The sequence below is a fragment of the Lissotriton helveticus genome, chromosome 5_1 (assembly GCF_964261635.1).
Source record: "Lissotriton helveticus chromosome 5_1, aLisHel1.1, whole genome shotgun sequence".
NCBI lineage: Eukaryota > Metazoa > Chordata > Amphibia > Caudata > Salamandridae > Lissotriton > Lissotriton helveticus.
The window spans coordinates 130,638,878-130,665,435 of NC_136065.1; the positions used below are offsets into that span (position 1 = coordinate 130,638,878).

At 43.2% G+C, this 26,558-nt stretch overlaps 1 protein-coding gene across 1 annotated transcript in view; it reads right to left on the reverse strand.

The window, feature by feature from the left end:
- LOC144754260 (protein CutA homolog) overlaps positions 1 to 26,558 on the reverse strand; it is a 286,931-nt gene that overhangs the window by 34,575 nt on the left and 225,798 nt on the right. The window contains exons 4-5 of the mRNA XM_078641880.1: positions 23,262 to 23,307; positions 13,447 to 13,496 (exon numbers count right to left, since the gene is read on the reverse strand). Of these exons, the coding sequence (XP_078498006.1) occupies positions 13,447 to 13,496; positions 23,262 to 23,307 (96 nt within the window). The remainder of the gene's footprint in view (positions 1 to 13,446; positions 13,497 to 23,261; positions 23,308 to 26,558) is intronic.

A 26,558-nucleotide genomic window follows, 5' to 3' on the forward strand; every position in this document is an offset into this window, starting at 1 on the left:
CGCAAATAGGGCTGTGATTGCTCCAACGTAATCGTCGTCAGTGGCACTGTTGGGGAAATAGGAAAACAGTTTGAAGACCTCCTCCCTTGCGTAATGTATCAGGAGGGTGTGATTCTTCTTGCTGTCTGGCTCCTTGGTGGCCTTGAAATAGTTGCTACCCAGGTTCACCCGCGGGGCTTGACTCTAGTAGGATCACTGAGCTTGCTGACTGGGGTCAGTGGGATGGACGCATCCTGAAGGTATGAGCTGTCATGGAGCGCTGCGGTGGCACATGCAGCGTGTTCTCCTGACGATGTTGTAGGGTGGCACACTGGAAAACGTGTGGCAGGAAGCAGGTGAAACGTGCCAGACAGGAGCGTGTGATCCTGGCGCTGAGGCAGTAGAGCGAGTGCTTACACTGGAGGAGTGAGCATTTGGTCAGTGGGATGAGTGCCATTGAGGCCGCTGGTGTGATGCTCTTTTGTTGGTGTTTTCCGATTCAAGTGAGCTGTGCGGGCCACTTGTATGAGGATTCCTCTGCTGATGCCTGAGCCCGCACCCGGTACAGCGTGAACAGGCAGTTAAGGGTGGTGAGGGTAGAGGCCAGGCTGTGGACAGGAGCGTTAAATGTGCCCCGTGTGCAAGAAGAAGGGCAGAATGTGTCTGGGCTTGCTGTGAATTGGTGGAGGATTGGCAGGCAGTTGTAACAATGCAAACCTTAGTATTGTTCATAAGATATTTATTGGACGAGTGCAGAGCAGTCTGCTTGCTTTCCAGTCCTCCATCGAAGTAACTGCCAACACTAGAACTTCTCTACATTCTTCGTGACCATGAATACATGGCCTCAATGCTATAAGTGACATCATTACATCTTCCCCCTTCTTGACAACAAGGAAAAACATTTCTGTGCAAAAACAAGCAAAATAATATAAATACACAAAGAAGGAGAAATGAAACATTAACACTGTAAGAGAAATAAATCATTAACATTGTTCAATAAGTCTTTTTTGTATTCTTCCTGTACTTCTAAGAGAAATACGATCATTGATAACATCTCTTTCTCTAGACACTTCATTTTGAGGGCTTATGAATTTCTTGAAATGTGCCTTGTTCCTTATTTTTATTTTGTTCTCATTCTGAGCAGTAATAGCTGTACCCTTCATCCTAGTTACTTTCAAAGGAGACAGGTGAAATCTGCTCATAGACTTTTGTGTCTGATTCTGCCTTACCAATAACAGATCACCCATTTTGTAACTTCCTGTGTGAACATGTTTCCTTTGTTCTGCATTTTTCTTCATTTTTCTTTGATTATCTCATCTCATTTTACCATTTGTGTATGCTCTTAGGGGGTTTTAACGGCATTTGTGGTAGACGTGTTTCTCTAGACTGACCAAACAACAACTCTGAAGGAGTTTTTCCAGTCGAACCATGAGGCGTGTTTCTGTAATCACGCAAAACCTGGCACACAACTTGACTCACCAAAATGTCTGTTAGTTTTGCTTTTTCGCACACTTTTCTTTAATGTAGCCATCAATCTTTCGACTATAGCATTTGCTTGCGGCCAAAGTGGGGTAATTTTTCTGTGTTTGCCACCCATGTAATCAAGAAAATTAGTAAACTCTTTTCCATTGAAAGGAGGACTATTATCTGTTTTTAAAACCTTGGGTTTACCCCAAGCTGAAAAAATTTCATCAAGAACAGGTAGTACTACGGATGCAGAAGTGGATGATACTGATTTCACAACTGGGAACCTTGACTATTCATCAATGAGTGCAAACAAATATTGCCCCAAGGGTTCCATAGAAATCACATGCTAGTTCGGACCACACAGCTTCCGGCAGCTTAGACATCTGCAGTTCTTAAACAGTTCTTTCTCTTGTGATACTGTCACAGTTTGCGTTGGCATCATTACGATGACCTTGTTTTGTCGAGTGTCTACATTCTAGGGCATGGAACTACAATTCCCAGCATGCCCGAGATGTTAGCAACGTACTACGCATCCACGTTCTACCAGGAAGTAAAAGCGGAACAGAAGTACCCGGCGTTGCCGAATATTTTTGCCTAACGCCAGTGATTCCACGGATTACGGATTTTGGGTAAGTGCTGTGAGTCTGGCACTGCCTTTCAGGTACCCTTTTGGTTTTCGGATGCTTGTTCTCCTGCTTTGGTTACAAGGAAGATCGCGCTATGTAACGCGCTTCTTTGTACATTGTTTTTTCCTGCATCAACGCTGATGTTCGTTTCCTGATAACGGGAACGATTTTCTGTGACTTTCTTGCATCGGATCGGTGCTTCAGACTTGTACTTTGCTGCTACTCAGGCATTCTTCGTGTGGCTTCAACACGAGACTTTGGGTGCATTAAGAGGTATTGTTACGTGGATCAGGGGTCCAGGCAGGACTCGCCATTCACCTATTGAAACAATATTGTTTGTCAAACCGTGAAGATTTCACAGAGTCCATTGTATACATTTGTACAGAGACGTTAAGGAGTATTATCGTTTCCAGCTGGTTGCTTGCTGTCCTTTCTCCGCAACCTGTTCTTTTTGTTTTTTACATAGAAGAGAGAATTACAGGGGAATCACAGGGGATCATAGACCTAAGGACTTCACACGAAACGTGTTGGTAGGTTGTGACTCATATCACGAAATGTGTTTACGCCATGATTAACATGTTCTCTAATGGTTGTTGTCTCTTCCTAGAGGTCTAATATCTCCTGGGGTCTCCTTATCTCTTCTTTCATACAAGACTACAGTATTTTCCTTTTCAGGTAGGAAAGGTTTAGTTTTATTTAGAGGTAAAGGAAGAGAATTTAGTTGATCTACACTTCACCTTGTGGTATATGTATTGAGTGCATTTATTGTTGTTGTTGCAGATCTCCCTCCCCGCTGTCCCATTCCTTTCCCTCCCTCGCTTGACTATCCTGGTGCTCAGTATATATATATCTCAGACACCGGGGACGTCAGGAGGTGGAACCCATTTATCTTCAGCACAATCCCGAAGACACAGGAAGACTGAGCCTGACAGATACATTGAAAGAAATGACAAGCCAGTATGATTTCTTCTACTTGACTGTCAAGCCTCGGAAACTACACTTTTTCTCTTAAGAGAGTTTTTGTAGCTGATATCCCTCTGTGACTTTCATGTGCAAGATTAATTACACGTCTTTGTAAATTGCTTGGACTGATTATTCTGTTCCCTCTTAAAATAATGCCAAAATTGGCTATAGTCAATTCTGCTTGAATATTTTTGAATGCAAACACATCTCTTTTGCATACTGCCAGTTGAAATTTCGGTAAGGTATTGAGATGCTTCCGTCTCTTTAAGCTTATTTATCTTTTCACTTTTGCTAAAGTATTATCTTTATTAGATTCATGAATCAGCTCTTGTTCAGAGATTAATTCAGAAACTGATGACTTGATTATGAAATTTATATGATCTTCTGTGTCATCCATTTAAATCTTATCTGCATCTGTTGGATGTCTGGACAAGTAGTCAGTTGGATTGTACTCTTTTCCAGGCTTATGAATTATTTTAAAATCATAGTTCATCAACCTCATACCCCATCTTTCAATTCGAAGAGGTCTTTTCAATTTTGGATTTTCAAAAATAGTTGGGAGTGCCTGGTGATCTGTTACTATCACAAATGATTTTCCAAACAAAAAATCATGATAATGCTCACATGCCCAAAACACCGCCAAACTCTCCTTTTCTGGCTGAGAGTATTTCTTTGCTATATCCATTAAGCTTCGGCTGGCATGTGAGATCACAAACCTTAAGGTGTCTTTTCCAAAACTTATGCTGAAGTAGGATAGCATCTATTCCCACTGGACTTGCTTCCACCCCTATCTCTGTACATACATTTGTGTCGAAGTATTTTAAATTGGCTGCTGTTGCTATGTCATTTTTTATCTTCTCAAATTCACTCTTGCATTCTTTATTCCAAAGGAAAGTCCTTTCCTTCTGAGTTAGCTCTCTAAGGGGTGAACTGACAGTAGCATAGTCTTTGATATAACGTGAACAATAACTAGCCATTCCCAAGAAAGAGAGTAGTTCCGTTATCTCTTTTGGATAAGACATTGCTATTAGTGACAATACCTTTCTTGGATCTGGTCTCATTCCTTTGCTAGAGAATATGTGGCCATAGAATGTTAGTTCCGCTTTAGCAATTTCTCACTTTTCAGGGTTTAGTGTTAACCCAGCTTTCCTATGCTCTTGACGAACTGCTCATAATGCTTGTTCATGTTTATCTTCAGTTCTTCCAAAAACAAGAATGTCATCGCTATAATTCATTGAGATCTTTCCCGGTCTGATGACATTTTTTATGATCTCTTAAAAAATCTCTGCAGCCGAGCATATTCCAAAATTAAGCCTTTTGTAGCGGAGTAGCCCCATATGTGTTGAAAAAGTAGTAATATACCTTGATTTTTCATCAATTTCTAATTAGTGATACCCCTTGCAGAGACCCAACTTCGAGAACATTGTTGCCCCATTCAAAATACTAATCATATCGTTTAAATGAGGTCAAGGATGTCTCTCCCGCTCAATTGCAGTATTCGGTATTCTCATGTCAATACAAATTCTGATCTGGCTTGTGTCCTTTTTCGGCACCACTACAATCGGAGACACCCAAGGTGTTGGACCCGTAGCAGGCTCAATTATGTCTTGCTTAAGCAAAGAATTAATTTCCTCTTCAACTTTACTTTGCATCTGAATTTGAATTATCCTGTGCATTTGTGCAACTGGTTTCACTTCATCATTTATGTGCAAGAATATGGCTTTTCCCTTTAATTTTCCCAGTCCTTTTGTTTATACAGGAAACTCTTTTAGTATATGCTGTTTTGTTGTCACATGAAACGTCCTGGCCAACAGTCTCATTATTGAGCTGTAACATTCTTAATAAACAAGGCCCAGCAGTTTCTCCTTTGAAGACATGTATGTCTTCCTTAAGATCCACCTTTCCATAAGATAAACTTTCTTCGAATATCCCTAAGCAGGTTACAAGGCGTTTTGCTCCCCATTGGAAAACCTTGACACTTGATGAGACAAGGGGAGGTTTATCTATCATTTTGTCATATTCAGTAGTACACATGATGTTACATGTTGCTCCACTGTCCAACACTAAAGGGACTTTTTGAGATCCTACTAGTATGTCAACAGAAGCTGTTTTTTTCAATATCTTCCTTTTTTTAGCAAATTAATTTTTTCTTCTGACATTATATATAATCCTTCTTGTTCGAACTTATCAGTGGAAGAATCATAAACAGTTTCCATTTGTCTGATGTACTTTGCATTTCTTTTCATCTGACGTTTCCATGTTTTCCCATTTTCCCTTCTTTTAGATCTCCATATAGTGGAGAGATGGTTCATCCTTCCACATTCCTTGCACTGTTGTCCCATAGCTGGACATACATTCATATGTGGAAATGGTTGTCCACATCTATAACATGTTCTTTTCTCCTTTTTAAAAGTTGCTGATCTGTCCTTTCTAATATTAATCTTTTCTTCCTTTTTGCCTTCTTATTCTTTATTTTTGCAGTCTTTCTTAGTCACTTGGCTGACTTGTTTTAACGCTTTAACTCTTCCTTGCTCCATGTTGTCTGCATGTTTTCCCATCCTCATCGCCAACTTCTAATGGTGCGAAACCTTAGTATTGTTCATAAGCTATTTATTGGACAAGTACAGAGCAGTCTGCTTGCTTTCCAATCCCCAATCTAAGTAAGTGCCAACACTAGAACTTCTCTACATTCTACGTGACCATAGCTACCTGTGACATCATTACAGCAGTCGGGGCTGAAGAATTGTGTTTGCCGCGGGGTCAGTTCTGTTCTCGTTGCCACTGTGGTGACGGGTGTTACTAAGCCGCTCTAAGCGAGCGGTGCTAGCACAAACAAAAGAGCGCACACAGAGACTCAAGTGATACTCCATACAAAACTAGCCCATGGGCGGGACACACCTCTCTTTATTTACTCACCCTGACCTCCAATGTGGGATCAGGGTGTGCATGAGTGTGTGTGTCACCGCACCAGGGCGTGACCTTGTGCTGTTACAAGCCTGAGCTCCTGCCATTGATGGCAACATTAGCAACAATCCTGCATCATGGGGGGTTATAACCAACCTCAAAGCATCAGTGGACCCCCTGAGTGATTGACTAGTGTCTGGCATTTAACCCTTTCTAGTTTAGAACAAGTCAAGATGCCGAAATCGGATGGCTGTACACTACCTGGTGAGGCAGCAAGATGTCGGCTGCAAGCCATGCTCGAGGATGGTGACCACACAGCCCAAAGATTTCAGTCTGCGAATGCGGGAGACCCGATGTGAGAGGGACCCTGATACACCCCAGGAGAGCCATACGTACAGATTGCAGCAAGCTCATAGATTACTGTGCCACCAATAACAGCAGTGATACTGCAGTGGTAGTGCCCAAAAACACAAGAGGGGACGCATTGTGACTTATAAGGCAAGCCGTGGGTGGAATAATGAAGCAGTGCACCAACGATCATAGGCCATAACAAACACAAAGTCAATTCAAACAAAATATATGGGATACGTATGCATTTTGGAACACATCCACAGGTGGCTGATTGGAGCAATCTATGGACACTAAGTCACAGGACCAGGACTGCCAATATCCTATGCTCAAGGACTTGAGAGTCAAAGACTGCCCTTGAGTACAAGATCAACTTGGTCGCCTTGGACATCAATCAGCTGAGAGTGAATTTCCACAAAATTTCAGGTAGGGTCACTGGGGCAAAGCAAACCCTGGAGGAACATGCAGACTCCATCAAAACACTCAAATCAGAGATCAGTCACTTACAATGACAACTCAACATCTTCCCAGCGGAGCATAACAGATACAAGGGTGTACAAACAACAGCCTGAGAGGCTACTCGAAGATCGCCATTGCCAGAAACAACAAAGATGGACACAAGAGAGCCCATACAGGAGGCGACAAGACATTTACTGTTCTGTCCGACCATGACACTAACAGTGACTAACCAGCAGACAAAAAGTTGTGTCAGACAATTACCGGATGGCTCCAAAGGCAGAAGAATGAGACTCTGTGCCGAAGTTTGATATGTAAGTTTTTGGGCTGAGAGTGGCCACAAGCATTGGAGAGAGGAGCAGTTTCAGACCCACTGCATGAGGCAGTAGAGATCAGTGTATGTAGTTGGGGTGAAGTGGGGAGATTGGTGGTAAGTCAGGAAAGGATTTCAGGCTGCCGAGAGAGAACGTAGGTAAAGGCTTAGAACAGGTCACAGGCAGAGAGCCATTAATACAACAGAGAAAAGACAAGTCCAGCTAGATCTTAAAATCCTCACCTGGAATGTCCACTAACTGGGGCGGAAAGTGAAGTGTGGGTCTGTGATGAAACTCCTGCCGCAACATGACCCACATCTGGTACTGATCCCGGAAACACACTTGGTGGACAACATATGTGAGTTTCTAGATAGACGGAGGTATAGAGTACTGAATCACTCAGGTTTTACATCCTGTTCACGCAGGGTGGGGATCCTAGCTTGTAGGTTGGTCTCCTTACAGTCATACACATGTGAGGGGTGGTATGCGGTGGTGGCTGAGGACTGGAATAGAGAGAAGATTCTGATGGTCTCACTGTACCTTTCCTCCCAGGTGCCAATTGATGATGCTGGAGAAAATGGGCAAATGGATCACACAAGCACCAGATATCACCTTGGTCCAGGGAGAGCATCTCAACATTACAATGCAAGCAGACATAGACAGGATTTTGTCTGTCATGCATCTGGGAAACGAAGCTAGGAGGCTCCTTAACCTCTCAGGCACTCTTGGCCTGACAGACGTATGGCCATGGTCACACCCCGAGGGGCAACAATACTCATACGTCTTGAGGGAAATCTACTCCTGTTCTAGCTAGGATTGCTTTCTATTGCTGCTGAAGCAAGTGAAGAAATGTGGTCACGCACTTCCTACAGAGAGGTATCTCCGACCATTGCCCATTGTGCACTAGAGTAGTAATCAAAACACTTGTAAAAAGAGTTGATTGGAGGCTCAAACCATGAAAATTGAAAGATTGGGACACAAGGAGATGCCTGGTCATTGTTACAGAACAGTACTTTGTAGAGAACAAGGGGACAGTTGACTCAGAGGTGATGTGGAAGGCATATAAAACAGTGACTAGGGGGTGGAGAAACTCAGGGAAGGAACAAGATGATACAAATTTTGGCAGGACGCGAGCGATGAGCTCTGCCATAATATAACCCTGGCCCAAAAGGAATATAGACAAATAGCAGCAAACAAAGTCATGGCACTCCATTTGGCTTAGCACTACAAAGGGTGTCAGGTGAGCAACAAGACTGTCAAAATTATTGCAAGGCTAGCTAAGCGGGAGGAGGGCCAGCAATGGATCCCTGTGAGGCTGATGGCTGAAGACATTAAAGCAACCATGGCGCATGAAGTTAGCGACATCTACGCTACATACCAGGAACAGTTATGTCAATCGGAGGGTAGGGGGGAATCTATGGGGGGATCCCTGGTCTTTCAAGTGATGATAGGGCAATGCTTGACAGAAGGCTATGAGGCTCCAAGGAACGGATGTTTCCCAAGGGATCTCCGAACAGGAAACCATCAGAAGACAGCGCCTCATACAGGCCTATGTCTTTGATCATCGTGGAGGCTAATATATTGGCTAAAGTGTTGGCAAACCACCTCTATGGAGTATTAGATGCACTGATATGTCCAGACCAATCTGGATTTATGCCACACAGATCGAAGAGTTTGAACCCAAGACACCTGTACAGAGTTCTAGCCAGAGTCCATGCCCCTTAAGAACATGCTGTGTTGCTCTCCCTAGATGCTGAGAATGTTTTTGACTCCCTCAAGTGGTGCTACCCGATTGCAGACCTACAGAAAAAATGGGCTTTGGTCCAGCCTTCATGAGTTTTATTAAATCGCTAGATGCCAAGCCTATTGCACAAGTCAGGGTGAATGGGACATTATTACAAGATTTACCCTCAGGTAAAGGGACACAACATACGTACCCTATTCTTCCCTTACTATTTGCCAAGGCGATTGAGCCGCTAGCTAACTGGATGTGCTGCAATGGGCAAATACAGGGACTCAGATGGGATCTAGAGTGGGAAGATGTTGTATCCATTTTTGCGAATACTATACTTCTTTATCTTGCGGCTCTTAAGAGGTCAGTTGCAAGGGTGTTGGAGATCCTAACCATATTAAGCACCTACTCAGGCATATGTATCAACTGGCGACAATCAACAGTGTTGCTACTCACTGATTGTCATTGCCCCAGGAACTGGGTTTGCCTACCACACTGAACAAGGGCAGGGTTTAGGTATCTTGGTATTTACATCATGACAAATTTACATGACTTTATAAAGAACTATTTGGGCAGAATCCTAGACGAATATAAGACAGACACCGATCTCTATACTGGACAGGTCCGCTCTCTAAATTTTTATTCATCTTTCAAAATTCCACACACAGTGTGCCTGACAGTTTCTTTGTTGGGTAGTGGGGCTGACCAGGATGCTTCTGTGGGAAGGGGCCCCCCAGGATAGCACTAACCGCACTTGTGAGGAGGCCAGATGAAGGGGGAATAGCACTACTTGACTTAAAGCTTTATTACAGGGCATCTCACGTTAGTGGTGGTGAATGACTGGGTATTTTTGCCACTACAGGAACCCTCATTGATAGAAGATGAATGGAACCACAAGGGTATCTGCGGGCACTCTATCACAGAAAGGCCAAATTTAAGAAAGACACAGAGACAACATTGGTTCTCAGGCTCTGGATGGCAGCTACAAAAGCAACAGAGGGAAAGGACGCTCTTACACTGAAGAGGTCACTATGGAACTCCAATTTACCATGAGAATAGAGGGCGCTGAGGGGAGTCCATCAATGGGATCTCATAAGTATCTCAAAGCTGGACGATTTGTGGGGCCCGGATGTATAGGGTCTTTGCATCACCTTTACATTGTTATGCCACATCTCAGATCTACAAAGCCTTCTTAAGAAGTTCTAAAACCAGTGGGAACATGCATTAGGGGGTCTTATAAAATTCCAATTGGGAGAAAGTGTGTAGATACCCCAGAGCGGAGGCCATTGAAGCTGGTTTTCTCATGGCACAACTCCACCGGGAATACTTCACTAGTGCTAAATCCTAAATTTGAAACTATTATTTATTACCTATTTATTATATGTAGTTGCTTGACAACCTTTTTCTGTGGACTTGCAGCTTCTGTTTTATGTTCAATGTTGAAAATAATAACATTACTTCAAAATAAATAAAGGGAGCCAGGACCATGCTGATACCTACATGTTTGTGGAAAATGGAAAAGAAACCAAAGAAAATGTGTAGGTGACCGCTCCGCTTTAAGCCTGAGCTATACATTACATTCCAGTATAAATCATTATTAACGTTATATGGCATGATATCACACATGTACACTGAGATTACCAGTTTTCGTTGTTTGTATATTCATATATGTAAAACTTAACAAAAAGAATCTAAAAGAAAAACATTACAGAGGATGTCTTTCAAGGATGTAAATATCTCTCTTAAGGGCACAGTCACAAAATCCCAAATGAGCATAATCAAGGTAGTTTTTCAGCTACCTCATTCTGTTTGATCATTGATAGGTCTTTGTCCCCATTCCCAGACGGAATGCAAACTCCAGACATTATGAGTGGATTTCTGCTGTGAAGACATTTATTCACAGGAAGCCCCAGGCTTTTGGATATAGAGAAAATAATTTTGAAATGTATATCCCATTCGTGTGGTGTACTGTCATCTGCTGAGAAATTCAAACTCCACACTTCTCTTCCTCTGAAGATAAAACACTACTAGGTGAATGTTGTTGTCCAAGAAGCAGTCCCAGATTACAATGGGTAGACTGCAGAGAACAATAAACCATCCTTGAGTGTTTAAGTAAAACATTGCAGTGGTAACGCCCAGGTGTACTCCAAAAGGAAGGACGGATTTCAGGTCCAAAATTGGACATGAGCTCTTGATGTTTTCTCTGTTCTGTAGAGGCCAAAAGCCATGTACCCCAGAAGAGGCTTCCTCAGTAGGCTCTGGAGCCACATCAAGAACCAATTTGGATTTACAAGTCTTGCTGTGGATTATTTTTCTATGGAATTTCAACAACATGGAGTATGTTGGGGTATATCAGGATTTCACCAGCTGAATCACAGATCCCAGGAACTGAAAGGCCTGATTTAGTGGTACAAGAGCTTTGAAGAAAGACAGACTAGACCTCTGAAATAGGAGATTTGAGGAAGGACCTACCAGCCTCACTGGGGGATTTAAACTAAATCTAAGATGATCTGGAGCTTGTTTTGTGGCCTGTCGAGGCAGAAGAACTCCTCTAAAGTGTCATTAGAAGTGAATCAAGTGTGAATTGATCAAATGGTACCACAGGACCTCATGACTTGTAACCTGGTCCTTGTGCTTCAAGATGTACTCCCAAGTGCATGCTTGGACGCTCAAGTTCCTGTCTGAGCAGTAAAAGGCCTTTGAATGGAGGAGGAAATCTTCTTACAAGAACACGCCTTTTTGACTCAGTATTTGCACTCAGCACCACATCCTCATTATTTAATTATGACAGTTTCTGTACTGTGATGAACCCTATTGGACACTAACAGTAGATGGCTTCTCGGTAATCGCAGTTTAATTTCTGCACAAATAATACAGTCAACGAATGGCGGATCCACAGGTTGTTTTAGAGGTAAACATTGTGGGAGTTAGCTTCCTAAAACAGCCTGCATAGTTTTAAATCTGTTGTAAATGACAAAGCACAATAAAAAAAATGCCCCATTGTCCCTGTAAGAAAGAGGAGACCGCAAAAAGACATCACCGCCTCAAAAGGAGAAAAACCACAGAACCACTTGCCTCATCGAGAGGAAAACCAGGAAGGGGTGGTGGCTAATGGTGACGCACATTTAAGGACGTAGAGCTATCTTTGAGCATGGTGGCTTCAAAATTCTTTCCAAGTGACAACATTCTTTCATGGAATTTATTTCCATCCTGCCAGCAGTCTAGGAGTGAGTGTAAGATGGCAGACTAAGAAATAATAAGACTACAAAACAAAACAAGATTCCTAAATTGAAAATATTTGAAAAGCAATGATCAAGCAGTCCTTGTCGCAGTAGAGTTTGATTTAATTTGGCTATTTCAATGTTCTATGTAGGACCAAACATGGCATCTTGCGGCTGTTTCACAAGACTTTGATCCTTTCTTAGACCCTGGAGGTCAGATCACCATTCCACCCTTTTTAAAGACCTCCATCTGCCTGGCAGGAATCTCTGCGCTGTGAAGGGAGTCACTGTAGCAGCAGCTGCCATCACAGCACTGAAGGGTTGGCTAGTGGGCACCACATTTAAAGCATTTGCTCTGCAAACTGTCTAGCCCAGAGTAAACAAGTTCCAAAAGTGGCATTCTGTTTTCTCTTAATGAAACATAAATATACCCAAACCTTTCTCTGCGCATTCTGCAATTTCCCTGCCTACATTTGCCATGTCATGCAGAGAAAATTATAGATGTTATCCCACCCTTAAAAGGATGGGACGATCGTCACTGACCTGGCAGCTCTTTGGCGGACAGGTAACCTCAGGAGAGGTTTATACTAGCTAAGCCAGAGGTAACTTTACCAGTGTAAACTTGGTTCTTTCCCCCTCCTCTAACCTCAAATTTGGCAAGTTTGAGGGGCAATAGTGATCCTACTCCTTCAAACTCTATTTTGTAATAAGATCACTGGTGATAGCTGGGTGTTTTTTTTGGAATAAGCTGGGCAGAATGATGGTCATAAGGGTATTTAGACAGAATATCGGAAACCAAAATATCGTGGCCAAAAATATAGTGTCAAGAATATCGAGGACACAGATATTGTGAATGTAAGTTTCTATGTGTAAACAAAATTTTACTATATATAACTCCACATATATGTACCTTGACATTATATATATATCTTCATGGTATGTAGATGTGAAGTTAAGATTAGCAAATCTATACTTACCTATTTGCACGTACCTTCTTAATATTTTGGTCCTTAATATTGTTTACATAATTCTCCACACAATATTTCTGTTCTCGATATTCTGTTAGTAATCCATTCATAAGTGCAGCAGGGGAGATAGGTGGTATGAGTGACAGAAACAATCAAGCGGATCAGTGCTGTGTCCAGCCAATGAATGAAGACGGATCATCACAATCCAGCCACATTCATTTGTTACCAGTTGTGGATCCTTGGTAATCATATTTTTACTGCGTTAGCAAGTTTATGTTTGGTGCAACTGTCCCATAATAGCAATTCCTTTTGACCCAGCCTTGCTGGAAAGAGACCCCTCATATCAATAAAAGGTGAAAAAGAATTATGATTATTAATGGATCAAACACGGCACAGGGGAATGAAAGTGAATGATCAAAATATGTTAAGAATTTACAAGATTTCACTATAAAGAGTGAAACATCTCACCTGACATAGTCTGACAAGTCACTTATTTTTGAAGTCTTGGTTTTCACCAGCTGTGGAGAAAACGTAGGCATGTTAGTAATACATAAATTATATTGTTAGCTTGACTCTTTTTATCATAGGATGCTAATAAAACAGAAATACACAAATGGCTCAGAAAACCCAAAGCTGCCTCATTAAAAATGCACTTATAAGCAGTCGTGTGGGGGCAAAGTGGGGGGTAGGGGGGTCAATATGTAAAAAAACAACAGCACTTACCTGGCCAGCCACCGCCGTCTCTCCTGCGTCCCGTCCCGCCCTCTTCCTGGCTTCTTGTGAGAAACAGGAAGCACCAGGGCTCCCACGCTCCCCGTAGCTAAGCACAACACTGCAATGCAGCGTTGTGATAAGTCTGAGTTCAATAGCTGGAGGGGTGGGCATGTTCTCCATACAGGCTGTAATGCAGCATGCATGGAAAACAGGGAAGTGCAGCTCACTACTGCGCACAGGAGTGTTCTACCACTCCTCCCCTGCAGCCCCGCCCCTTCACGCACACAGCCGCAGCAGGAGGACAAAATAAAATGATAATAACATAATGTTATTATCATTTTATTTTTTCCTTTCTTTCGCTGCTTCCTGGCAGTGGGGCGACGATCCTGTCTTAGTGGATGAGCAGCCACTGCTTATAAGTCATGCATTAGGAAACGTGTAGTGGAATGCTGCCCACTAGAGCAGAGGTTCTTAACCTTTTGACTTTCGTGGACCCTCACTAAATCATTACTGGAATAGGAAACCCCCCTCCCCCCCACTCCCCCCACTCCCTCCCCCCCCCCCCCCCACTGCATCATTAGGGAACGCCAGGGACCTCAGCGCAAGAAAAATCGATGATTTAAACCATAAAACAATACACAAAAATACAGAAACAAACACACAAATATTTTATCTAATTCACAAATATAAAAACAAATATAAATATTTTGCCCTAGATCCCAGAACAAATTTACTCTCTATCAGTTTAAATTAAAAAATGAAACGGACTACAATTCTGAAAAAACTAAAGTGCAACCCATAAAATACAGCCAGCTTCTTCATGATTAGCAGAAAAGCATTTACAATGATTTATCGTCAATGCTACTGTGGTTGTGTTGAACTGCATTTGTGACGGTTGGAGTGGCAAGCCATATTGGTGTCCACAGCCTGGCCACGCCCCTCCAGTTGCTTTTGGGATGAGATTAAGAGAGGTGCATCTTAATCCGGATTAGCCAATATTTATCTCCACTTTGAATAAATAACCCTTTCATAAGTAAACAAATATTTTAATTTTATTTATTTGACCATGTGTTCCAACTTTCAAAGTGTTGCAACTAAGAAGCCCTCTGGAAAAAATGGCTTCATAAAACAATGAGTTCTAAATTTAGAAAAAGCAAATAAAAAGTAATGCTTACATGGGTGGATTTGCACTTTGTGACAACATTGCAAAACAAAACAAGTGGCAGCAGAACAAAGATACCAAATGCAGTGACGTCATAGGCTTTTGACCGAGATTATATCATTTCTATGTTTAAAAAAACAAAATTGACACTGAAACCCTATTAACACATATTGATTGATAACAGGTCCAAAAGGCCATCTAACAAAACTATGAGGGGCTAACAGCACACTTGGTTTTAAATATTAGCAGCAGGCTGGCTACACCTGGCTTGCAAAGCAGACCACACAGGAGTAGTGAACTGTTCGTAATACATGAGTGGCCCTGATGTATGCTGGGACGGCATTGTACTGGAGTATTGAAACCAAAATAAAGTCAGACAGAAATATTGTGTCCTAAGTATTGTTTACAAAAATACCATCTCTTCGGAGTTAATAATTAAAAATCTACACACATTGGACCGATAATATTCAAAACGATATTTGGGCCACAATATTTATCGCCCAAGTTCCTTGCAGAGGCATAGCTAGAGCTCGTGGCGCCCGGGGCTATCCCTCAGATTGCCGCCCATGGCATCCGCAGTCCTGTGATTGTGTGAGGAATTGTTAATCCCACCTCACTGTTAAATTTCACGCACAAATATTTCTCACATGTATCATTGGAATGCTAGTTTTACATTGGCCTATTAACTAGTGCAAGTAAGTGTTAACTATCTGAACTCGCTGTTGTAGAGGGCTGCGTACAGCACCCCAGGGCCACTCACTTAATTATACAGGTGTGATTTAAAAAAAATACTTTTAAACATATTTGTCAGCCTGCCTGACTGTGACCGCTATGTGTATCTCACAGGATCTCCCGGGGTTTGTCCAGCAAGGATAAGTTACTTACCTGTAATCCTAGTTCTCTTCCAGGGGTATCCTCATCAAAGTCATAAGCACTGAATATTCCCGCCCACCTGCGGGGACCCCGGAAATAATATAAAATTATATATGTAAATCACATATAAATAGCTCCACATATATGTATGCACATATATCATTTTTTCTCACACCAATGCAGACCCAAAATAGAGGCTAAACAAGGTAAATACTCATACATACACTGCAATTAGCAAGGAAACAAAAAACACATTAGGTCAAATAGCCCTTGAACTTTGTGTTTTAATGAGCAAACATACTTATAAATCCTGAAAATTTCTAATAAATAGACATTGTTAACCACAGGCTGTATTGAACAGAAATAGCATAGAAAATGAAACCATTTTCAACAAAAACTGGCACCGTGCCTTTAAGGCAGCCATGACTTCCCATCATGCCTCAGGTGTGACAGTTAGGTCAGTTGTTCTTTGCATTACCCTCAACCATAAGCCATAGAAACAGACAAATCTCATTTACCTGGGGAGGCGGGTGGGTGTGCTTATGACTTTGATGAGGATACCCCTGGAAGAGAACTAGGATTACAGGTAAGTAACTTATCCTTCTCTTCCAGGGGATCCTCATCAATAGTCATAAGCACTGAATAGAATAGCAAGCCCAAACACCACCTGCAGGTAAATGAGAACTACATGACCCAACCGAAACATTTGTAGCAGCCGAGTACTCAGCTGCTAAACAGATTCCGCAAGGAGGCCTTGCCTACCTGGGTATCTGCTCTAGTGTCAGAATCAAGACAGTAATGTCTGGTAAATGTATGGATGGACCTCCAGGTCGCTGCCTTACAGATCTCAGACATGGGAACATTATGGAGAAAAGCTGCAGTCGCCGCTCTACCCCTGGTGGAATGTGCCTTGGGAGAAAACCCCAGGGTTTTCTGTGCCAATTGATAGGAAAGCTTGATACACAAAACTATCCATCTTGAAATAGAACGTTTCAAGGCTGCAAAACCTGTTCTGATTGAACCATAGTTGACAAATAGTTGATCAGACTTACTAACAGACTTGGACCTATCTAGATAACATTGTAAAACCCTTTTCAGGTCCAAAGAATGCAAAGCCCTCTCAGCTGGAGTAGAGGGATTAGGGAAGAAGGTGGGCAGAGAGATGGTCTGATTTACATGAAAATCTGACACCACCTTGGGCAGAAAAGACAGATGTGTCCTGAGTACTACTCTGTTCAAGTGGAACACCGTATAAGGTTCCTTGGAGCAGAGAGCCTGAATTTCGCTCACCCTACGAGCTGAAGTGATTGCTACCAAAAAAGCAGCTTTCCAGGAAATATGCTGCAAAGTAGCTTTATGAATGGGCTCGAAAGGAGGACCCATTAATTTTGACAGAACCAGGTTCAGCTCCCAGGGCGGGGAAGGAGGACGCACTGGAGGGTACACTGTTTTCAACCCTTGCAGGAAGTCTTTTACAGCTGGCAGTTGGAAAAAAAAGGCTGGAAAGGTGATCGGCTATACACTGTTAAGCCGCTAAATGAACCTTAACCCGTTCGATGCTCATGACGAAACGGTTCCGTCATGAGCATCGGTTGGCCTGTGCTCATGACGGAACCGTTCCGTCATGAGCACGTTGGCTCATTAGAACGCTCAGCACAGCGCGAAATTCGCACCGCGCTGAAGCGGTTAATAGAATTAAACTTTAAACCTGCCTTCGCCAGATATAACAAACAAGGAAGAACAACTTCTTCCTGACCCTTAATGGGATGATGACCATTTTGCATGCACCACAGATTCCATTTACAGGCATAAGAATGTCTTGTGGAAGGCCGTCTCGCTTCCTGCAGGATGGACATGCAGTACTGTGGCAATCCTAGATGGCCGTATTGTATGACCTCAGGAGCCATGCTGTCAAACTCAGTGACGGGAGGTTGGGATGATGAATCCTCCCGTTCATTTTGGATAAGAGGTCCGGCCTGCATGGCAGTCTCTTGTGAGGAGCCACTGATAGATGAAGCAGGTCCGTGTACCACCATTGTCTCGGCCAGTCGGGGGCAATGAGGATCATCGTTGTGCATGAGTGTGTCAGATTGCTCAACACCTACGGGATCAACGGAAGGGGTGGAAAGGCGTACACAAATTTCCCTGACCAGTCTATCAAAAGGACATTACCTCTTGTTCCTGGAAGGTAAAACGGCGAGGCGAAGTCTCGGCATTTGGTGTTTTCGTCATCCGTGAACAGATCCAAGGTGGGACGAGCCCAAGACTGAAAGACGCCTTTGAGCACCTCGTCGTTTAGAACCCAGTCTTCTCTGTCTTCGAAATGTCGTCTCAGCGCGTCCGCCCTCACGTTCGGTTCTCCTGGGAGGTGGACCGCCGTCACCGACAATTTGCAAGCCAATGCCAGATGCACTGAGCCTCCAGTGACAGAGTTCGTGAGCGCGTTCCCCCCTGCTTGTTCAAGTAGTACATCGTGGTGGTGTTGTCCGTTTGTACTAATATTGATGTTTCCCGAATCGAGGGAAGGAACGGTTTGAGAGCCAGGTGGACTGCCCTCAACTCCAGCATGTTGATATGATATGTACATTCCTTGGGGGACCACAAACCTTGCACTTGAAGGTGACCCATGTGTGCCCTCCAGCCTTGTAGAGAAGCATCGGTGATCAAGGTCTGTGCAGGAGGAGGTTGATGGAACAGAATTCCCACCTGCATAATCTGCCTCTTTATCCTCCATGGAATGGAAGCTTGAGCCGTTTCTGAAAGAGTTTCTGAAAGAGTATTCCGATCGTCCCAGCGAGCTGACTGTTGGTCCCACTTGTCCTCCAGATCCTGCTGAAGAGGACGCATCCAAAGCCTGGCATTCGGGGCTAGAAAGATGCATGAAGCCATCGAACCTAGCAGGGAGGCAATCTTTCGCACTTTCTGAACCTTGTGGTGGAGTACCAGCTGACACTTTTGAGTTATAGAACACTGTCTCTCCTCCGAAGGAAACACTTTTCCTACCTCGGAGTCTAGAAGAGCTCCTAGGAAGTGAATCTACTGGGTGGGCTGCGAGACTGATTTGCTGAAGTTGACATGCAACCCCAACCGGTGACAGCTGGATGCAGGTTTGGAATTGGTTCCTTACCGCGTCTGGGGAAGGACCTTTCAGTAGCCAATCGTCCAGATACGGGTACACGAAGACTCCCCTGCGGTGTAGAGCGGCTGCTACTACTGCAACACACTTCGTGAATACCCGGGGGGGCTGACTTCAACCCGAAGGGCAGGACCTTGAATTGGTAGTGAGAGGTCCCCACCTGGAACCTCAGGAATCTTCTGTGCTTGTGGTGCACCGGGACATGGAAGTAGGCATCTTGGAGGTCCATCGAACACATCCAATCTCCCCTCCTGATATTCGGATATATTTGGTGAAGTGCCAACGTGCAGAACTTTTTTCTGACCAAGAAATATCGGGAGTACACTCCTTTCCGCCTTTGAGCGATTGGAACCCTCTCGATGGCTGTTTTTTTTAGAAGTATCGCTACTTCCATTTTCAAAAGGATGAGTTGATGATGTAAGGTTGGCCTTGGAGGAACGGATGGAGGCAGGTGTGTGAAACGAAGACAGTACCCATTCTGAAGTGTAGTCAACACCCATCTGTCTTGAGTAATGCTTTCCCACTCTGACATATGATGCGCAATGCTTCCCCCCACTGGAGTGGTCAACGGGGCAGGGGAAGGAAGGACTTATTGCTTTGGCTGGGACTTATTGGAATTGTTGCCCCGGTGTTGATTTCCACCTCCTCTGGAATTACGCTTGCCTCTGAATTGGGACTTCTGTTGCCCTTGTTGGTCCTGACCCTTCTGCCAGTGAGGGGTTTGAACCCTCTGTTTGGAAGGGCCCTTGTTGTAGGAGCGGTACCTCTTTCGAAATTCTTTCTTCTTTTCAAGCCCTACGGCCTTAAGAGTGTCCAACTCTGACTTCATGCTTTGCATTTCTTCATCAGTACTTGCTCCAAATAGTGATGTTCCCGGAAAGGGAAGGTTCAAGATTCTAGCCTGAGCCTCAGGTTTTAAGGCTGTCAGACGCAACCATGAAGATCTTCGCGCCGTTACTCCATGCGCCTAGCCATGCACTGCAAGGGTAGCCCCATCCGACGCGGCGCCTATGATCTGATTGGAGACCTGGCTGCCCTCCAAAAGAATCTCCTCAAAATCTTTGTGGTCCTCTTGAGGGAGTTTCTCAATAAATCTTTGGAGAGATTCCCACAGGGATCTATCATACCTCCCCAGAAGGGCTTCTGAATTAGAGACCTTGAGAAAAGAGGCTGTGTTGCAGACTCTTCTTCCCCACGAATCTTGCAATTTACTTTCCTTACCTGGAGGCACTGTGGATGAGGAAGCTACAGCACTGGATTTTTTCGCCGTCGCTATGATCACCGAGTCTGGTGGTGGGTCGGACCTGAGGAAAAGTGGATCCTCCTCTGGCGAGCGAGACTTTTTAAGAATCCTTGCTGGGGCGGCCTTTATATTCGCTGGAGTAAGGAAGACCTCATTCATGGGATCTATAATTCCGGGTACCAAAAGCAGCAGAGGCTTGGGTGCCGATCTGTGATGCAAGGTCTCAAAGATCACAGAAGTCTTAACCTGTGGAGTAGTCGTAGGCACTCCCAGTTTCAAAGCACCCCAGCCCAAAATGTCTTGAAAAGTAAAAATGTCATCTATAGGGGATATTCTCGATGGAGGACTGTCCATCAAAGTCGGAGAATAATCCCTATGGGAACGGGTCGGAGATGAAGAAGTAGTTGGCGATCTGCGAGCCCGTCTCCTGCTCCTAGACCTCGATCTTCACCTACTGGATCGTACTCGGGAGCGCGATCGCTCTCTGGGTCGTGAGACTTGCTTCTCCCGATGAGCTTGCAACCTGGCTGCTGTTTCCTTGTCTGGAGCCCAGTGATGCTGAGGCCTACACCATCTCGGAGAGAGCCTGATGGAAGGAGACTTCTGGGTGCTCTCTCTCTCTGGCGAACGTGCCAGAGGAGGCCGATCCGTTTGCCCATGCTGCGAACGTGCAGGAGAATGTCTGGACTTCTCACCATCCGAGGTGTAGATGCCATCTGACGATCTTCCATGATGAGAAGACCGGGAGCCCGAAGACAATGATGACAGGCTCACCGGAGACTCATCTCTAGGAGGGTGCCTGGAAGTAGACCTTGTGCGACTCCTAGAACACGCTCATCTGACACTCTTTTCCTCTTAGCCGTAGGACTCATATGCACTGGAGAATGTTCCACCTCCGCAGCTGAAGCCGATCTTGGAGACCTCTGCTGTGGTGCTAAGGACTGAGACCGATCCGAGGGTTGACTAACTCTCTCCTGAGTAGTTTGCCCCGAAGGCGACCTCCCCTGGGATCTTGAAGGAGAGACTTGCCTTGAAGACAGATGTTTTGATGTCGACCCACGCTGCTGCGACAGCGGACGGGGACCTTCTCAACGTCGAGCGCCATGGACCAGGGGACGACGGAGGCTGTTTCGACGTTGAACATTGATGCTGTGACGTCAATGGGGATCTTCTCGACGGCGACCGCTGATGGCGTGACGGCGACGGAGACCTTCTCGACGTCGAACGCCGATGACTGGGCATTGACGGAGGATGCCTCAATGTAGATCGCCGATGACTGGGCGTCGACGGAGGATGCCTCGACGTCGAACACCGATGACTAGGTGTCGACGGAGGAAGCTGCGGCGTCGAAGATTGGTGATGATGCTTCAACGCCGGCTGTCTCAACACCGAGCTCCTATGCTCCAACAGAGACCTTTCTCTCGACGCTGCATGCCCCGTCAACGGCAGCGGAGGTACCTTGCCTCTCGACGCTGAAGTCTTCGCCATCGAAGGAAGCCTCCTCGTCTTTGCCGTCGCCGACGGCATCTTCGACGCCTATCGCGTTCCGCGCCTCTTCTGCCTCTTAGGAGACCTACCTCTCTCAGAGAGACCATAAATACGAATTCTCTCCCTATCTTTGAGAGTTCTCCTGGATAAAGACTTGCAGTGTTCACAAGAACTTGCAGAATGAGAGTCAGGGAGGCAGAGGATACACACAGGATGTGTGTCAGTCTTGGCCTTCTTCTTCCCACAGGAAGGGCAGTTGTCAAAAAGAGAAGGCATTTTTGATAGAAAAATTCCTTTTTTAAGAGTCAAAAAAGGCAGCACTAATACTCTAAGCACAAAAGACGTCGAGTGAAAGTAAAAATTGTAGAAAATCTCAAGTATTTTTGGACAGAAAGTCAAAAAGAAAGGGAGCTGTTGAACCAGGGTCCTGACTGAAGGAGCCGGAAAGAACAACTGACCTAACTGTCACCCCTGAGGCATGATGGGAAGCCAGGGGCCATGGCTGCCTTAAAGGCACGGTGCCAGTTTTTGTTGAAAATGGTTTCATTTTCTATGCTATTGCTGTTCAATGCAGCCTGTGGCTAACAATGTCTATTTATTAGCAATTTTCAGGATTTATGAGTATTTTTGCTCATTACAACACAAAGTTCAAGGGCTATTTGACCTAATGTGTTTTTTGTTTCCTTGCTAATTGCAGTGTATGTATGAGTATTTACATTGTTTAGCCTCTATTTTGGGGCTGCATTGGTGTGAGAAAAAATTATATATGTGCGTTGCGTTGCCCTTCCCTTGGCACTGCAATTTAGGCGCAAGGGCTGGCCAATCATTGTGCCCAGGGCTGTCATTGGTAGCGCTTTTGCACGCTACAAGATTGACGGCCCTGGGACGGTCACGGGACCCACAAACGTGTTAGGTCGCGCACCGTACGTGCACTGCAGACAGCATTTACAACTTAGTAGATGTGCTGCTTGCACTTCACGCGGGGCCGCGCAGCACTGGCGGCCCGTTCCGGCGGCCGTTATAATTTATTTGGGGACAGTGAAGTTACTGTAATGACACTTGAGTGTCCCCAAATAAATTATTAAAGCCGCAGCCACGGGCCACAAGTGCTGCGCGGCCGCCCCCCCAAAATAGTGCCGCCTGGGGCGGACCGCCCCACCGCCCCACCGCTCCCCCCTAGCTACGCCACTGGTTCCTTGGAATATTGGGGAGCCTCTTAGCATATTCTGTTATACAATATTTATATCAGCCCATATCTTCTGCCAACGTTATTCTGACAGGCAAGCCCTGGGACAAGGTACTAGTCAGGGGTTCAGTATAGTAAATATGCTTTCCTTTAAATTAAAAATCAACTTTAGACCTGATTTTAGATATTAGGAAATAGTAACTAGCACAGAAGTAGAGTTCTTTGACCAACATTGCAGAGTGCATCACGGTAAAAGCCTTTGTACGGAGAAGCTTTCAGTTGGTGACAGAATGGGCCCGACAAAATGGGAATAAAACCAGCGAATTAGAGAGGTAGGTCAACAAGTTTTACAACTTATTGCATAACAAATGTAGATTTTTCTGTAGCATATCGCTTTTACGGATTCTGACCCCATTTACCTAATTTAACACATAACAAATCAAACAAAAAACAATCAAAGGAGAACAAGGATGACACTTACTAATATTATTTCCGTGGCTTCCTCTATTTCTCCTTTCCAAAAATATCTGAAATAATACAAAAATAAAATAAATTATATACATCAATATGTAGTGCCCTGCAAGTGGCTTTTAGACACTTCTAATGCACGGATCTCCAGGATGGCTTTCTTATAAAAAGGTAATGTAAACACTAGGAGGAAAATGTCATAAGGACAAACATACCATTGAATGCTTAATTAATGCGATGACATTTGGCGATTAAATTATCAAGAGAAAATCTTTTTTAAACAACTTGTTTTTATTATGTTAATGAACAGTTACCAACAGCAGTTGTGTAATAAGATGCTTGGATTTCTCTTGATCAACAATTACAACAATAAAAAGCGTAGAATGCATTGTATCGTTGTTGTGTAGATCACAACATCAATCCACATCTTGTGGACTTGGATCTTATCAGACCCGGCACTCAAGCTAGATGGACAGTAATGAACATCCCACGTTATAGGACATTCATTGCATTATGAAAGTGTGTGAAACTCACATCACGGCACCACAGATGTTTGCAAATGTGTGTGTGTGTGTGTATATACACATATATATATATATTTTTTTTCTCTCCACAAAACGGCTTTTCTCGCGGGCATGGCGCTCTTTGAACGGTGCGTTATCATGTAACAAAGCCAGGTTACTTCCAATCTTTTGCACACTTCCTCAAGAGGAATAAGGTAGATCGCACTCCGTTTTCTTAGTATCTTCATGCAGATCTTTTATTTTAATTCACAAACAAACCACCAACGTTTCGGTTTCCACTGAAACCTTGTTCACGGTGACGCCCTCAATTTTACATTCCCTTTTAAACATTTGAAAAAACTGTATCATTTCCTGTTTTATTTACAGAGGGCATTCTGGTAGTTGTAGTAAAATATGTTTCTTTCATTATAATACATTATATTTACACAGATAAACGATGTTCTCAAATCACACCTTGTGTCATGTATTTCATATATTGCAATTATATCGAGTCATTTTTTATTTTAACTTTTGTTACTTTTCAGTTTTTTTTCCTTTTTCCTTTACTTTTGTAATTTTGAACTTTATTGACTCAAAATTGTTCGTTGTCACCTTTTATTGGTTGTATCCTCCAGTGGATTTATGCTGCTTTTTATCATTTGTACTGTTTTCCCTTCTTTTTAATTATTTCCTCCAGTGGATTAACAGATTAACCTTTGAAGCAGCACTTCTTTCCTAAGTGACATTCAAATACTTGATAACATTATTTTAAGGTGTGGCCAATCCTTATTAAAAAAGTTGTCTTTTTGTTTTTTTGTGTCCCTTTTTTTATTTACTTTTCAACCACTAAAAAACCAAGTTCGGGGGCTACTTTTTTTTTTTTATATAGTTCAAACAGATTTCCTTATAAATGAATGTACAACTCCTCACTCTGGTTCAATCCGTCGGGGCTTAAGCTGCGCATATTTAAAATATGGCGTGATTCTTTCTGTCGCAAGTGTCTTTCTCTGTCCCCTCCTCTCATGTGTTTTTTTGCTGTATCAATACCATAGAACTTTAAGAGTTTCCAGTCTCCATTGTGGTTTGACTCCATGTGTTTAGCAATTGCATTTCCTCGATCTTTATGAATTGTAGCTCTCACATGTTCTAAGATGCGTTTTTTCAGCTCACATTTTGTGCTTCCAATATATTTCAATGGGCACGGACATTCTATTACGTATACAACGTACTGGCTTTTGCATGTAATTAGATCTTCAAATTTCCACATTCTGCCATCTGCCATCTTTAGCTCCTGGGTATTTTTGGCAATCTGACAAACTTTACAGTTATGACACTTTTTGAAACCTTTACTTTTCAACCATTCTTTGTTATTTTTCTCTTTTTGGAAGTGACTTTGACTTAGGTGATCTTTCAGATTTCTTGCCCTCCGGTACGTTATTTGTGGTGCATTTCCAATTATTTTTCCGATAGTATTGTCTAGTTGTAAAATTTTCCAATTTCTTTTTGGGTCCTCTCTGATCTTATTTGATTCCTTGGAAAAAGTAGTAATGAACCTAATTGGCTCTGGTTCCACAATTTCTTGGTCTCTATTCTGTTTTGGTTTTAGAAGGTCCGATCTTTGAAGTTTGTTTGCTTTTTCCCAGCCAAATTCAATTTGTTTCTTTTTGTACCCTCTTTTTTCAAACCTTTTTGCGGTTTGTGTGCTGTTCTTTATCCATTCTGCTGCTTCAGAACATATTCGTCGCAGTCTTAAAAATTCCCCATAGGGGATGTTTTGAAACAGACTTTGCTGATGAAAACTTTCCGCATGTAGGGTGGCATTCGTAGCCATCATCTTTCTGTGGAGAGTTGTATGAATTTCATTTTTTGTGATGTAAATTTCCGTTTCCAGGAATGTCACTCGTGTTTTGCTTAGATCATAGGTGAATTTAAAATTAGCTGTTGTTTCATTCAAGATTTTTGAAGTATTCTTTGAATTCACTTTCCGATCCATCCCCGATTATTAGCAGATCGTCTATAAAACGCAGCCATAGAACTATTTTGTTTAGAAATTTGTCATTTTCTGATTGCCATGCACATGTTTGTTCCCACCAGCCCATGGTGAGGCACGCGAAACTTGGACTAAAAGAAAAACCCATTGCAGTTCCTTTTCGTTGAACAAAAATATCTTCTCAAAACATAAACACATTTTGTTTGAGGCATAAGTTCATCATCTCCTCTAGCATTTTATTATGTTGAGTGAAATGGATATTTCGTTCTTTTAGGAAAAAATTACAAGCTGCCACTCCAATTTGGTGATCCATGTTGGTGTATAAAGACACCACATCCATGGTTATTAGCAAGTAAGTTTTGTTCATGGGATGCCATTGATATGTCTAAGCATGTCGCTTGTGTCCTTTATGTAAGAACAAAGTTTTGATACAAACGGTAAAAGAAAAAAATCAATGTAATTTGCCATTGGTTCCAACAAGTATCCTATTGCCGATACAATCGGACGTCCTGGTGGTCTGGTGCAATTTTTATGAAGTTTTGGCAAAAAATACATTGTTGCCATTGTCGGGTGTTTTACTGTTAGATATTTCCATTCATCATGATCTATTAGTTGTAGATCTTTCCATTTTTGCAATTTTTCATCAACTATGTCTTTCATATGTACAATTGGATTTGATTGTAGTTTTTCATAGTAAGATGAATCATTTAGTTGTTCGTATGCCACATTTAGATAATCTGCTTTGTCCCAGATAATGATATTTTGGCCTTTATCCGCTGGTTATCTTCAATTAGCGAGGTTAAAGCTTTTCTTTCCG